The following is a 15,031-nucleotide window of genomic DNA, read 5'->3' on the forward strand; positions in this document are numbered from 1 at the left end:
CAGACTGAAGTAGATGAAGAAACTTTATACCACTTAATTCTGTTCCCAGTTATTTTAGCAGATTTTGTATATAAGTATGCATTTGTGAAAATTTAAACCACAGTTTAACTATAATTTTTAAGTCAATCAGTAACACTTTAGTTTAGGTACTGCAAAAATGCATCTATTACTTATTTACAATTATGTAACAGGGCTTTAACAAGCACTTCTTTGGATCTTCATAACACTTACAAAGCATCAGTAAAGAGTTTATTCATCTCTGCGATGTGACCTACTAACACAACTTCACCTCGGAGTGGTCTGAGGTGGCTTAACTGAGACACATTTCTCCTGATATTATATATGTAGTATAAGACCTGTGAATCCTTCACATTAAGTAATTTTACCATCGTGCCAGTATGTCGCACTGCACAGCAACAAATACCCTACTTATATGTGTTATGAAGGCCAAAAGAGGCTTTTGTTAAGATCTTGTTACATACAAATAAGGTCACTTCCTTAGGGGACAGAAATACATCCATTTAAAAGTAATGGTCATATAAAGTGTGTTGCTGCTGAGAAACATTCCTGCAAAAGGAAAACTAGCAGTAGACATTACGCCTAGAGTGTTACAGAAAAATGAGTCCAAAAACCAGCCAGAGTCAAAAGGAAGAGTTACAGCAAATCTAGTTAGAAGCTTGGAAAAATGATACAGCACTGTAGCAAAGAATATTGCTCTGGTTTTGTATTCTGAGGGAGGCCACTCAAAATACTGGTTTACAGTATTTTAAAAACACAAAACATTATTGTTATTTTACTTTTTTATTGTATTGATGTGTTTAATATATTCATTTTCACAGGTATTAAGTTACAAATAATGTATTCTTATTAAGATGTAATCATTTTTTTTAACTATAACCTATTATAGATTTCCTCCATGTAACATTACTCTTCATGAATGGATAATTGTGGCTAAATAAAAAAAAATGATTTGTAAACAAACTAGAAGCTCAAAAATAAATGTAAAAAAGGTTATGAAGATTCATAGACAGGCTAGAAGAGACATGTCCAAATTTGTCAGTGTTATTTGGCTGGAATCACTTAATTAAGGCTCTGAACTGCATCCTAGGAAAGCTTTTTGCATTCCACAATTTTTTCTCAGCAAAAGGGAAATAAAATAGAATTAAATGTATGCTGTACAACATTTGCTCTAATTAAAAAAACAAGTTTGGTATTTTTCAAGTCAAGATATTTCTTCACAAACATGTTGTATATGCATTTGCTTCACAAAACTAAGTTATAAAGTTAATCCCTTTCTTTAAATTAAATAAAAAAATATGTTGCCTGCACTGGTGCTTTACATTGCTGTCTATGAAGTATGAAGGAATTGCATAAAAGCTTACCAAAAGTGTCAGTTTTTTAAGCCAAGACAGTAGTTGAGTATTGATCCATGTTTTGCGATTACTCACACATTGTAAAAGAGTTTATATACAGGTCATTTTTGGACAAAAAAACACCAGTATTATGAGATTGAGAAATTTTAAAAGAAGACCAGCCGTGTACAATACATCAGCACTTAGTCTTTCTGTCCTGTCAGACCAAAACACAGTAAACTTTTCACACCATGTGGTTGGTTTTGTTTTGATTAAATCCTGTATTTGTGTGAGAATGCACTGGAATTTGCAATAAAATGAGTATTTCCTGATCTCTTTTACTGTCACAAACATGCAATACTTGACAACTGTCTTCACCTGAAAAATGGATGTATTTGGTAAGTTTTCAAGTTTTTTCTCTGTATCCCATACCCTCCATTGTAAAGCACCAGTGCAGGCAAGATATATATTTTTTTTAATTTATAGAAAGCACTTAACTTTAGGACACAATTTCAAGTGGTAAATGCATATATACTATGTTTATGAAAAATACAGAATTTACATCCATCCATCCATTATCCAACCTGCTACATCCTAACTACAGGGTCACGGGGGTCTGCTGGAGCCAATCCCAGCGAACACAGGGCGCAAGGCAGGAAACAAACCCCAGGCAGGGCGCCAGCCAACTGCAGGGCACGCGCACACACACACACCAAGCACACACTAGAGACAATTTAGAATCGACAATGCACCTAACCTGCATGTCTTTGAACTGTTAGAGGAAACCCGAGCACCCAAAGGAAACCCATGCAGACATGGGGAGAACATGCCCGTGTCTCCTAACTGCGAGGCAGCAGCGGTACCCACTGCGCCCCCTTGCCGCCCACAGAACTTACACTTTAATATTAATTGACCCACTGTTTTAGCTTTTATTGAATTGAAAAAATATAAATATCTTTATACACAAACGATTGAACATAAGCAATTACATGTCTACGATAGTATCCACAGTGTTTCCTGCTTATGCTCGGACAGGAAACAATCATTTCACCATTTAACATTCACAGATACGGCTGCTGATATATATTTACATTAGACAGAAATAAATCAGTCTCTCATTGTTATGGTGTTTCTTGATTACATTACTTCTTGATATAAAATACTGTATGTTGTACTTTTCTCTAAACTAGGATTACTTTGGCGAGTGTTCAGAGACTTCAATTAAAGATAATTTAGTTATTGTATATGAGCTTCTGGAAGAAATGCTAGACAATGGCTTTCCTTTGGCCACAGAATCTAATATCTTGAAAGAGTTGATCAGGCCTCCAACAATCCTACGATCAGTTGTCAACACAATCACAGGTAAATGTCACACTTACTCTTATAGCAACTGTAACATGTTACAAAATATTTTAAATGTTAAAATGAAAAGTAATTTTTATCATTTTAATATGATTCAGTGATGTAATACTGAAAAGAGAAAATGGTGTAAGAGTTCTCCATAATTATAGAAGTTCTAAAAGTACATTTTCAGTAAATATACTGTAAATAAATAATAATAGAATTGTGGATATTTTGGTGACACAACAAAAGAGGAAGGTGACAAATGTGTGCAAGAAAAAGGGCAAAGTGACAAATGTACGCAGCTTCCCAGCAGGGTTAGTTTTCATTTCTGGAAATTTATATTTTTAATAATATAAATGAACTGTGTATGTAGCCTAATAAAACATATAACATGAAGGGAAACTCTACACTATACATTAAAACAAATTAAACAGCACCAGAAGACCATGGAAATGAAGCAACACCTGTACTGTGCAGTCCTTCATAGCAGGTCTTAAAGTAGATACCCATCCACATGTCGGTATTAGCAGGCAGCGGTTAAGCCGGACATATCTTAATTTGGACATAGGAGTGGGCATTATGGCCAACAATCTATGTCAGCTTCTAATTAAAAATTGGGAAGATTTTGGTAGATACCCACATAATGTGTTTATTTGTAAATACTCTTCAGATGTAGATGTGTTTAGTTTTTGTTATTAATGGTTAATTCTGCACACAGATGCACCTCTTGATTCATCAAAACACTTGTTAATGCTCTGCTACTTAAATGGATTCCATAGCCATACTCTAGGCAATATTCTTATAGGGGCAGGCTCACTTTGTACACACTGTTCATGTACAAGTAAATCACAAAGACATTACCTTTAAGACTTGAATACACCAACATAAAACACATTTCCAGTTTACTTTTGCATATGCAATATTCTTAAATGGGGAGGCTCACTTCTTACAGACAGATCACAAACAAGGAAATCCACAAAGAGTTTAACCTTTAAGACATTCATACACCAACTTAAAATCACATTTCTCATTTCCTTTGTGATATAACACATTTTACTTTGAAAAGCATCCACAAGCTCTTCAAAAGCAGTAGGATTGTAATCACAAGGCACAACACATTTTGCTAATAACATGTTGACTTGTAAGCGATTTATCATTTTTGTAAGTGTCCACTAAATTAAATTCCTGCACAGCACTTGCCCGAGATGGAAAGAGCAGTCCATCGCCTACACTCATGTTTTCATTTGTCTGGATGTGTTTTTCCTGTTCATATTTGTCATTTTGTCCCTGCACTTTTGTCAGTGCATGAAATATTTTACCAATTCTAGGATGTGTAAAATGAAACAAGCAAATTTATTTATAGACCATACCTGTATATTCAATTTTTATTCCAGGAAGCAGTAATGTTGGTAATATGCTGCCATCTGGTCAGCTCTCCAGCATACCATGGAGAAGAGCCGGTGTGAAGTACTCAAATAATGAAGCGTACTTTGATGTCATAGAAGAAATAGATGCCATTATAGATAAATCAGGTAAGGATGTGTAGATACTGATTTTCTGGCCATATTTTACCAGTAGGTTGTAGCAATTTAAATTGTAAGCATTTCTTGCACTCTTGTAACTTTTACAACCATATTTTATTTTCAGGCTCTCCCAATTGCTTACTTACTTCATGTTTCCTCCATTTAGTACTTTAAATTTACCCATCTGCACATTTTAAACATTTTTTTCCCCTTGTAATATTGTTGAACTGTTTTCCACTCTGAGTGAATTGTGCAGTGAAGCTGCAACTAAAAAGAAAACAGTACTAACTAGAAACTTTCAAGTTTGACAAGAGGCATGCGATTTAAGATCACAAAAAACATTATTATATGTTGACAAATGTAATGTATAAAGTTATATGAGCTGGTTTTATAAAACAAATGAAAATGTATATGCCATTTCCCAGCTTGCATTGTGTAAACAGTGCTACCTGATCTGTACGACTTCAAACCTGTCCAAGATATAAACATATTTAAAACACAATAAAATGATGTATTTTATTTCCAGCTTTCAGAAAAATAAAGTTTTCCAGTATAAAAACAAATGTAAACAAATGAACGCTAGCTAGACACAATTTTTATGTAAACCAAAATCTATGCCAATGAAAACCAAGTGCTTCCATCAATCTGTTGAACACATCGGCCAGAACTGACCCTGTTCTGTCAGAATACTTCTTGTGCTGTAAACTCATGATTGTCATCAGTTATGCTGAGCTGAAGTGGTAAAAGTTTGGAGGAATAAAAAAAGTAATCAGTTAACTGACACTATTAATGCAAAGACATATCAAGGTCATTCAGTCGATTTCTAATCCGCTTAGTCCTGAACAGGGTTGTGGGGGTCTGCTGGAGCCTACCCCAGCCAGCATAGGGTGCAAGGCAGGAACAAACCCTGGACAGGGTGTTAGTCCATCACAGTGTGAAGACACACATCCCAACCGCACACTTGGACCAATTTAGGATTGCCAGTTCACCTAACCTGCATATCTTTGGACTGTGGGAGGAAACCCACGTAGACACTGGGAGAACTTGCAAACTCCTTGCAGGAAGGAGACTTATCAAGGTGGACAGGCAAATTGGTGAACAGTGGTTTCCACTCAACCTTTGCACAGCCTGATAACAAAGAAATAAGTCACTTCATAATGTAGTGTTAAGAAATATACATGGTGGCATAGTGCTTAGCACTGCTACCTCCAGGCTCCCAGGACCTCGATTTAATTCTGGGTGTGTTCATTCTTTGCAAGGTGTGAGTATGCCGTACCTCTGCCTGCACCATCCCAGTGAAGTGATTCTCTCTAAATGTGTCCAAAGGCAATAGTAGTGGTTATGGCATGTGTGTTGAGTTCAATGAAGTTCTTACTTGCATGTCTGACCAACATGTACCACGTTACGTCAGGCGTAAATTTGTGAGTGCACATTAACATGCTGAGCAGTGGATCAGCATCTCTTTGAGGACTGAGTGCTGTTGTGAGCTTCCTGTGACCTTGTATTAAAATAACCTGTATGTTTTATGCCACATTTAAGACATTAATGCCTTTGTTATCACTGAGTTAACACTTAAAAGTGGAAGAAAAAGAAATTTCAAACGGAATTTCACAAAGTGACATGGGTCCAGTACCTTCTTGCCCATAACACTGCTTTTTACTTAATATACATTTCTAATCAGGGGACACCTACCCATTTGGGGAACATTATAAGCAAATTCTCCTGTGGCATTAGCTTTATTTATACAAGGTGGGAAAAATGACCCTGAAGGTTCTCTGTAACTAAATCCCTTGGCCCTTGGGGTTTGATCACTTAGCCGAACTACTGTTAAGACAGCACAGGTGGCGCTTAAATGGAAATCACATTGTGCTGGTTGTAGTTAGGATTTGTCATGTGTGATTATTTTGCACTATGTCACCCACTTAATAATCATTCCTCCCTGTGTTTGTGAATCAGCTATTGGATATTTTTTTGCCCGTATAGCCCATTAATTGGTAAGGGTTGAGGGAGGGGGCAAGCAAGCCAGGACTGCCATTTTAGTAGATGCCATTTGCCATCACTGTGAAAGTAAAACTTTTCTGAACCAGTCAACTTCAAAACTTTGCATGTAAACTGTATATAACATTTGTAAACGTATAATTTTATTCCTCATAAGGTGTTTTTTTGTGTCTTTTGGGAGAAAACAGGATCCACAGTTTTCGCTGAAATCCAAGGTGTTATAGACGCTTGTATTAAGCTGACGGGGATGCCTGATCTAACATTATCCTTTATGGTAGGTATGCCTATCAGCACCTGATGCTGTATGCCTCAAAAATAATTTCTGCAGTAGTGTAATAGCACATAGACATCACAAATAAACTGTGAAATAAATGACTGGACACACAACAAAGGTTTGGGGCAGCCACCCGTATTGGTTCCCTGGCTGCAATAGGCTTTCAGTTGAGTACAATGTGTACAGATTCAAGTCCAAAGTAGAACTGATTACAGTATTTATACTCGGGTTTAAGTTCTCCCATGGATAAGTCAGGACTTGATTTATAATTTCCAGTATTTTATAATGTCTGTCGTATAAGTCAAATTTGGAAAACTCACACTATTGGTCCAAGAGATTGATATGCTAACGGCCACCTGACAGAGTAACCACGGAGCACACGGCCTTTTTTTTTTCTATGTATTGTGCCTACGTGACCACGCAGTAATACCCAAACTATTCCGAAGCAACTTGTGTTTTGTATCTCACGCCCGCGTACACCTTTATCATAAGAGCATCCCTTATCTACGATGGAGCGTTCGACCAGAAGAAAATATGAAGGTGGTTTTAAATTAAAAGTCATTGAAGTGGCGAAAGAAATTGGTAACTGCGCTGCTGCAACAAAATTTTAAGTGTTTCTCAGAAACTAGTGCAAGATTGGAGGAAGCAAGAAGATGTAAAAGTATATATACAGTCATGGCCGAAATTATCAGCACCCCTGGAATTTTCCCAGAAAATGCACCATTTCTCCCAGAAAATTATTGCAATTACAAATGTTTTCGTATATACATGTTTATTTCCTTTATGTGCATTGGAACAACACAAAAAACAGAGAAAAAAAGCCAAATCTGACATCATGTCACACAGAACTCCAAAAATGGGCCAGACAAAATTATTGGCACCCTTTCAAAACTGTGGGTAAATCGTTTTATTTCAAGCATATGATGCTCGTTTGAACTCACCTGTGGCAAGAAACAGGTGCTGGCAATATAGCAATCACACCTGAAGCCAGTTAAAATGGAGAAAAGTTGACTCAACCTTTCTGTTGTGTGTCTGAGTGTGCTAAGTATGGAGAACAGAAAGAAGAGCAGAGAATTGCCTGAGGACTTGAGAACAAAAATTGTGGAAAAATATCAACAATCTCAAGGCTACAAGTCCATCTCCAGAGATCTTCATGTTCCTTTGTCCACTGTGCGCAACATAATCAAGAAGTTCACAACACATGGCACTGTAGCTAATCTCCCCAGACATGGACGGAAGAGAAAAATTGATAAAAGACTGCAACGAAGGATAGTCCGAATGGTGGATAAACAGCCCCAATCAACTTCAAAACATATTCAAGCTGTTCTGCAGACTCTGGGTGCAACAGTGTCAGCTCGAACTATCCATCGACATCTGCGCGAAATGAAACGCTATGGCAGGAGAGCCAGGAGGACTCCACTGCTGACACAGAAACATAAAAAAGCCAGACTGGAGTTTGCCAAAATGTACTTGAGGAAGCCAAAATCCTTCTGGGTGAACGTCTTGTGGACAGATGAGACCAAGGTAGAGCTTTTTGGTAAAGCTCATCATTTTACTGTTTACAGAAAACGGAATGAGGCCTACGAAGAAAAGAACATAGTACCTACAGTCAAACATGGTGGAGGTTCTAAGATGTTTTGCTGCCTCTGGCACTGGATGCCTTGACTGTGTGAAAGGCATCATGAAATCTGAAGACTACCAAAAGATATTGGGGCGCAATGTAGGGCCCAGTGTCAGAAAGCTGGGTCTACGTCAGAGGTCATGGGTGTTCCAGCAGGACAATGACCCCAAACATACCTCTAAAAGCACTCAGAAATGGTTGAAGACAAAGTGCTAGAGAGTTCTGAAGTGGCCAGCAATGAGTCCGGATCTAAATCCGATTGAACACTTATGGAGAGATCTCAAAATTGCTGTTGGGAGAAGGCACCCTTCAAATCTGAGAAACCTTGAGCAGTTTGCCAAAGAAGAGTGGTCGGAAATAACAGTTGAGAGGTGTAACAAGCTTGTTGATGGTTATAGGAAGCGCTTGATTTCAGTTATTTTTTCCAAAGGGCGTCCAACCAAATATTAAGTAGAGGGTGCCAATAATTTTGTCCAGCCCGGTTTTTGAGTTTTGTGTGAAATGATGTCAGATTTGGCTTTTTTTCTCTGTTTTTTTGTGGTGTTCCAATGCAAATAAAGGAAATAAACATGTGTATACCAAAACATTTGTAATTGCAACAATTTTCTGGGAGAAATGGTGCATTTTCAAGGAAAATTCCAGGGGTGCCGATAATTTCGGCCATGACTGTATATATATCCTCTTTAATAAAATCCCTCTGTGCGTCCAGGTGTCCGTGTGTGTGGGTGTCTTCTGGTGAAGTGCGCATGCGCAGGGCACGGTGCGATGCGTGATATTACTGTCAGAGAAAGTTACAGGCGTTTTACGGAAATACAAACCAGTATTACTGCGAGAGGAAATTAAAGGTACACAATACAGTGACGCATATTACAGCCACATACAAGCCAGTATTACTGTCAGAGGGGATTAAAGGCATATTATGACGCGCACACCTGTATTACCGCTAGAGAAAATTAAAGGTATATTACGGACGTACAAGCCAGCAGATGCACAAGACAGTATTACTGTCACAGAAAATTAGACACACAATACACGGCGGCAGCCCATGAAGCACGGTCAGCTCAGCAAGTAAACATCAACAAAAGAAACGCTGAAAGAAAGAAAAATACGACCAACAAAAAGAATGAGGTCAAAGTCCCTTGCCATTTAATATAGACTGTTCCTACTAATGTTTATGCACTACTGTTCTAGCACCCGTTATTGTAACGGGCTAAATGACTAGTATGTATATATACTGTATGTATATATATATATATATATATATATATATATATATATATATATATATATATATATATATATATGCCTTAAGTGTCGTATTTTTGAAAGGGCGTACAAGTCAGGGTCTGATTTTATGATCAATTTTTACTTAAACGCGAGTATATAAGATAAGTATGAAGGATGAGGGTTTTTTTTTATAGTCGGTTCCCAACAAGTGACATCCTCAGGGCCGGGACAGGCAGGATTCCTCGTATGTGGTCTGCGGAGAGAAAAGAGAGAGGTTTAGCGCAACCTGCCGCCCCCCCGGCCTGGTGTGGAATTGGCGTTTTCTGGTCTGTTTGGTCGACTCCCAAACACATGTGTGACAACTGGAACTCCAAATATCAGTGATTTGTTTAAATTTAGTTACCCATTAGTCTTAAAAGATATTCCGCAGTGGTCTTGCTGCTGCTTGCCAGTAAGGAGACTGTGGGTTCGCTTCCCGGATCCTCCCTGTGTGGAGAGTAGTGAGAAAAGCGCTATATAAATATTTTGAATTAATGGTGTGCTTTTGTTTTTGCATTAGAACCCCAGGCTCTTAGATGATGTAAGCTTCCATCCATGTGTTCGCTTTAAGCGCTGGGAATCTGAGCGAGTCCTTTCCTTTATTCCTCCAGATGGCACTTTCCGTCTGATGTCCTATCATGTCAGTTCCCAGAAGTAAGTGATTAATTATAGGCTTACCTGCAGCGCTGCCTTTATCTGGCCATAGGTTGTTGGTGGGTGTGTGATGAATGTAATGGAACAGTTAAGAAGGAATAGACTCTTGTAAACAACTGGGAAAAGTATCTGCTGCAGACATTGAAAGAAAACAAATAATAGGTTCTAGAAATCATGAATCTAATAAGATGCAATGACTCTAATCATCCCTTTATCCCCATTTGATTCATAAGATAATATGAATGCAAAGCAAAAAGTGAAACTAAATCTGTACTCTGGCGTATACATATGTGTTCTTGGAACAAAAGGTCATTGGCAAGCATGTAGACCGCCACGTTATTTGCTATTAATGGACAATCATCGTTCATTTGAGCAAGATTATAACTGGGGGGGGGGGGGGGTTACAAAAACTCCTTGACAGCTACTTTAATTATAAATGTGCTATTTGCAAGAATTTAGCCTATAGTTCTATATATCCATCTGTTTATCATGTAAATGTAATCTGAGAATGCTGTTAATTGTAGGGCATGGCATTTCTAATTCTTTTTTTTTATTATTTTTGTAGTCTGGTAGCCATCCCTGTGTATGTGAAACATAACATAAGCTTTCGAGAAAGTGGAGCGTCTGGACGATTTGATGTCACGATTGGACCTAAGCAGACCATGGGGAAGACAGTGGAGGGAATTGTTGTTACTGTTCACCTACCAAAAGTGGTGCTCAATACGGACCTGACATCAACACATGGCAACTACACTTTCGATCCTGTGACAAAGGTAGTCCCTCTCACTGGCAAATGTAGGATGTAGGCCATTATTCTGTATCAGTGCAATGGGGGCACTTTCTGCATGTTCAGACATTAAAAACACGCATTACTCCCGTTGAGAGTCAGGTAGCAAACTCCAATGTATTCCTTTTAAAAAACATTTTAGGTTTGCACAGTTGTTTTAAAGGAAGCAAGTTGGTGAAAATGAAACAGTAACTTTTAGAATTTGTGCTATCAGATGTGCAGCATGTTCTCAATTAACATTAATCAGAGGTTCCCAACACGATAACTCAAATGAATTTCTGCTCCTCTCTAGAGCCCTGTTTCACTGTCAACCCATCCACAGTTGGTTCCTTCTTTGTTCTCAGTGCTATTGGGATCCACTCTGGCATGTCGCAAACTTGAAATGGATGTTTGAGTGTTGTTTTGATACCCTGAAGTTCATTCATTTAGGAGGTGTGTTACTCATTGACCTTCCCTTTTGCAGCCTACACATTGCACTCTTACAAGGGGAGTTCCAAAAGTCTGTTTTCATGGACTTTTGAATTTTGTTTGTTTTTGATATTTGATTTTTTTTCAGGGAATCTTATTCAATTTACAAAAACCTCCTGACATTTTCAGGTTTGTTTGGTATTTATGGTGACAAGAAATGGAAGGTAGAAGTGAAGCCAGGTTTTTCAAATTAGATCCTGAGACAAAACATCAGATCATGGTTTAGTCTGAAAAGGAACACCACTGCCAAAGAAAGGCCACTGTGTTAAGTCTGCCGTAAAGGGTGTTCAATGTTTTCTTCTCTCATGAAGCTGCCATCCCATTTGAGGAATGCCAGACCGTGTCAATGGACATCTCTATAAAGAAATGTTTGGTTGAAGTTTTCTAAAATCTCACGAGAGACCTGTCCAAGTGCAAGGTGAGTGACTGGTTCCTTCACTGTGGCTGTTCTCCTGCGAATCAAGCCAAGACCATCGTCTTCAATTTTGCCTCTGAGACCAACCTTTTAGATTCCCCACCTTACTTACCTGACCTGGGGCCTTGTGATTTCTGGCTCTTACCCAAAGTCAAGGCCAACATGTGTGGAAAATGCTATGGGAATCAAGATGACATGATCAAGGCCATGAAGGAATGAAGAGCTGGCCAAGCTTCTTCTTCTTTTTTCGACTGCTCCTGTTAGGAGTCACCATAGTGGATCAGCTTCTTCCATATCTTTCTGTCCTCTGCATCTTGCTCTGTTACACCCATCACCTGCATGTCCTCTCTCACCACATCCATAAACCTTCTCTTAGGCCTTCCCCTTTTCTTCTTCCCTGGCAACTCTACCTTTAGCATCCTTTTCCCAATATACCCAGCATCTCTCCTCTGCACATGTCCAACCAACGCAATCTCACCTCTCTGACTTTGTGTCCTAACCGTCCAACCTGAGCTGACCCTCTAATGTACTCATTTCTAATCCTATCCATCCTCGTCACACCCAATGCAAATCTTAGCATCTTTAACTCTGCCACCTCCAGCTTTGTCTCCTGCTGCGTCTCTTCCACAATCCCCATTACTCTGGACTGTTGATCCCAAGTATTTAAACTCATCCACCTTCGCCAACTCTACTCCCTGCATCCTCACCATTTCACTGACCTCCCTCTCATTCACACACATGTATTCTGCCTTGTTCCTACTGACCTTCATTCCTCTCCTCTCTAGAACATATCTCCACCTCTCCAGGGTCTCCTCAACCTGCTCCATACTCTCGCTACAGATAACAATGTCATCAGCAAACATCATAGTCCACAGGGACACCTGTCTAATCTCGTCTGTCTGGCCAAGCTGAAGATGAAAATTTTTTTTTCTCATATTTCAAAAGTAAATGGAGATCAGCAGCGATTATGTGGAGAAGTAGAGAATACATAAGATTTTTAAAAATCTCAGGGTTGTCTCCTTTATTTCTATTCAAGTGAGTGGACTTTTGGAACTCCCCTCATTTTGGGGGTCAGGATGTGTGTTTAAAATAGAGTGAGCTGTAAACCAAGATGGAACAATGTCTGAATTGTCTTTTAACTCTCCCTCAGATATTAGTGTGGGACATTGGAAAAATGAACCCGCAGAAGTTACCAAATCTTAAAGGAACTTTAAGCATGCAGTCCGGTGTGCCCAAACCCGAGGAAAATCCCAGTTTGAACATCCAACTGCGAATCCAACAGCTTGCAATTTCAGGTAGGAAAGGAAGACTGAGACGGCCCAGTTGTCACTGCCCGTTGTCCGGTGGCTGAGAGTCATGGAGTGTTGTTCTTAGTATCCAAGGAGTTTAACACATTTATTGAAATTATAGCGCAAGTTTCTTACACATTTCAGTGCACTGGAGGCCCACATTACTCTTTCTTTTGACGACTCATTTAGTGCTGTTAGGCGTTGTCTACGACTCAGTGCCAGCAGTACTGCAATTAAAACTTAAAAAAATGCAATGTAAGGGTGTAATGTTTTACTGAGGTTTTACTTAAGTTATTGTTATTTATTAATGAGTTTTAATAATAATCTTTTACATTGTTTCATGCAGTTTGATTGACACAGCTTTATTAAATATATTTTTTCTCCCCTCATTTGTAGGTCTTAAGGTGAACCGTCTAGATATGTATGGTGAGAAATACAAACCGTTTAAAGGCGTCAAATATGTCACGAAAGCTGGAAAGTTTCAAGTCAGGACCTGAGTTGTTCTGCTCGATGTACTTAGAATGCTGGGAGATTTCACTGTGACGTGTGGAGTAGTGGAATAAAGTATTGTGTAGCCAATCTCTTATTGCCAAAAAGAAAGATCACACTTAACGCTGCATTCCTCTATTTAAATGCCATACATTCATATACCTCATACTTTAAATCTGCCATTAGAATGATTTACATTGCATACACGTAGACTTCTATTGTAAATCTTCTGGTACTTAATGTATATTAACAGCTTACATTTCAGAGAAGGTGATTTCTTTTAAGTTGATTAAACCAAATATAATCTACATGTCATAATAATTACAATTTTGATACTACCCTGAAAATGAGTCCTTCTCAAGATTACTCCATAATCCACTGTTTTACTGTAAGACGCTAATTTTTTTAAAGAAATTTCTCTTTTATGAAAATTAACCAGAGCTAGTTATATTTACATAACCCTAAAATGCACAGCTTTGAGTAGATCTCCATCTTTGCAATAATTTGTTTATAATCAGATTTGTACGTTTAAAGAGAATACTGTACTTAAATATTTTGGTAAAATGTGTGCCAATATTTGAAATGTTGTAGCCATTGTTTTTGTCACTGAATAAACTACAGAAGACAACCTATTAACCAATCTTATTTTTAAAGCAACTCGTCTGTGTGCCTTTGTTTCTTTTTGATTTATTTTTCTTCAGTATTTATAATAATGCAGTACTTAATTATTTAAAAACAAGATTTTCATTATCAATGTGAATGTCTGTAAATAAAGTGCAGAAGGACATTATTAACAATAAGAATAAATTGCCATTCATGTAAAATCAAGTTCTGGTTAGACAGCTGCTGTTCCTCTGGCTCACACTACCGGCTATGAAGCAGGTAACTGCGTGATTGTGATTGTGACAAACAGACTGAAGGTCTGTCCCAGAAAGCTTGGGTTGTATTCCAAGATTGGGGGAAGGTGAGAAGGTTGTCATCAAAGGATCATGGGTGCCTGGCAGGTTGGTATAAGATTTGCAACACTGCCATGCAAAGTCTGAGCTCTTGAAACCGTTAGTTTTGTAAGTCAAGCAGGCGAGGTTAAAGGTTACTAAGAGGCTGCTGCTATGATCAAGCCAGCTGAATTGCCTGATCCCCCGGCAGTGTCTGTTAATACAAGGTGTAGTGAAGCCATTGAAAAGTGAGCTACAGCCATGGAGAGACAAGGACAGCACAGAGCTGTGTGTCTGATGAACAGATAAAATGTTTGGATTCTTCAAATTGTTCCATTGCAGCCTCTTTCTTTTCCTCATTGTTGCAGGTATGAGGTTTTCAAATTACAGCCTCCTGGCTTAACAAGAAATTCCTGTCTCATGAGGTGAGCTGCTGAAGCCACAAAGAGCAGTTCAGTTATCGGTATTCAGCTGCAGCAGGTAAACCAATCCATCCATGACAGCAGAGCAGGCCTGGTCTTTCTTAGGTAGACCAATTCCTTAGCAATTTAGTGTTTGTGGGGACAGCATCTTCATTTTTTTTTTGGAAATTTACTTTAGTGTTCCATGAAGTTCA

The 15,031-nt window shown here is 38.5% G+C and overlaps 1 protein-coding gene across 5 annotated transcripts in view; it reads left to right on the forward strand.

The window, feature by feature from the left end:
* ap3m1 (adaptor related protein complex 3 subunit mu 1) overlaps positions 1 to 14,137 on the forward strand; it is a 57,486-nt gene extending 43,349 nt beyond the window's left edge. For all 5 annotated transcript variants that reach the window (XM_051922961.1, XM_028795581.2, XM_028795577.2 and 2 more), the window contains exons 3-9: positions 2,543 to 2,714; positions 4,091 to 4,228; positions 6,406 to 6,491; positions 9,899 to 10,032; positions 10,598 to 10,805; positions 12,853 to 12,997; positions 13,388 to 14,137. In XM_051922961.1, coding sequence (XP_051778921.1) covers positions 2,543 to 2,714; positions 4,091 to 4,228; positions 6,406 to 6,491; positions 9,899 to 10,032; positions 10,598 to 10,805; positions 12,853 to 12,997; positions 13,388 to 13,488 — 984 coding nt within the window. In that variant the 3' untranslated portion in view covers positions 13,489 to 14,137. The remainder of the gene's footprint in view (positions 1 to 2,542; positions 2,715 to 4,090; positions 4,229 to 6,405; positions 6,492 to 9,898; positions 10,033 to 10,597; positions 10,806 to 12,852; positions 12,998 to 13,387) is intronic.
* The last annotated feature ends 894 nt before the right edge of the window (positions 14,138 to 15,031 follow it).

This window comes from Erpetoichthys calabaricus, chromosome 2, assembly GCF_900747795.2.
Source record: "Erpetoichthys calabaricus chromosome 2, fErpCal1.3, whole genome shotgun sequence".
NCBI classification, from domain to species: Eukaryota; Metazoa; Chordata; class Cladistia; order Polypteriformes; family Polypteridae; genus Erpetoichthys; species Erpetoichthys calabaricus.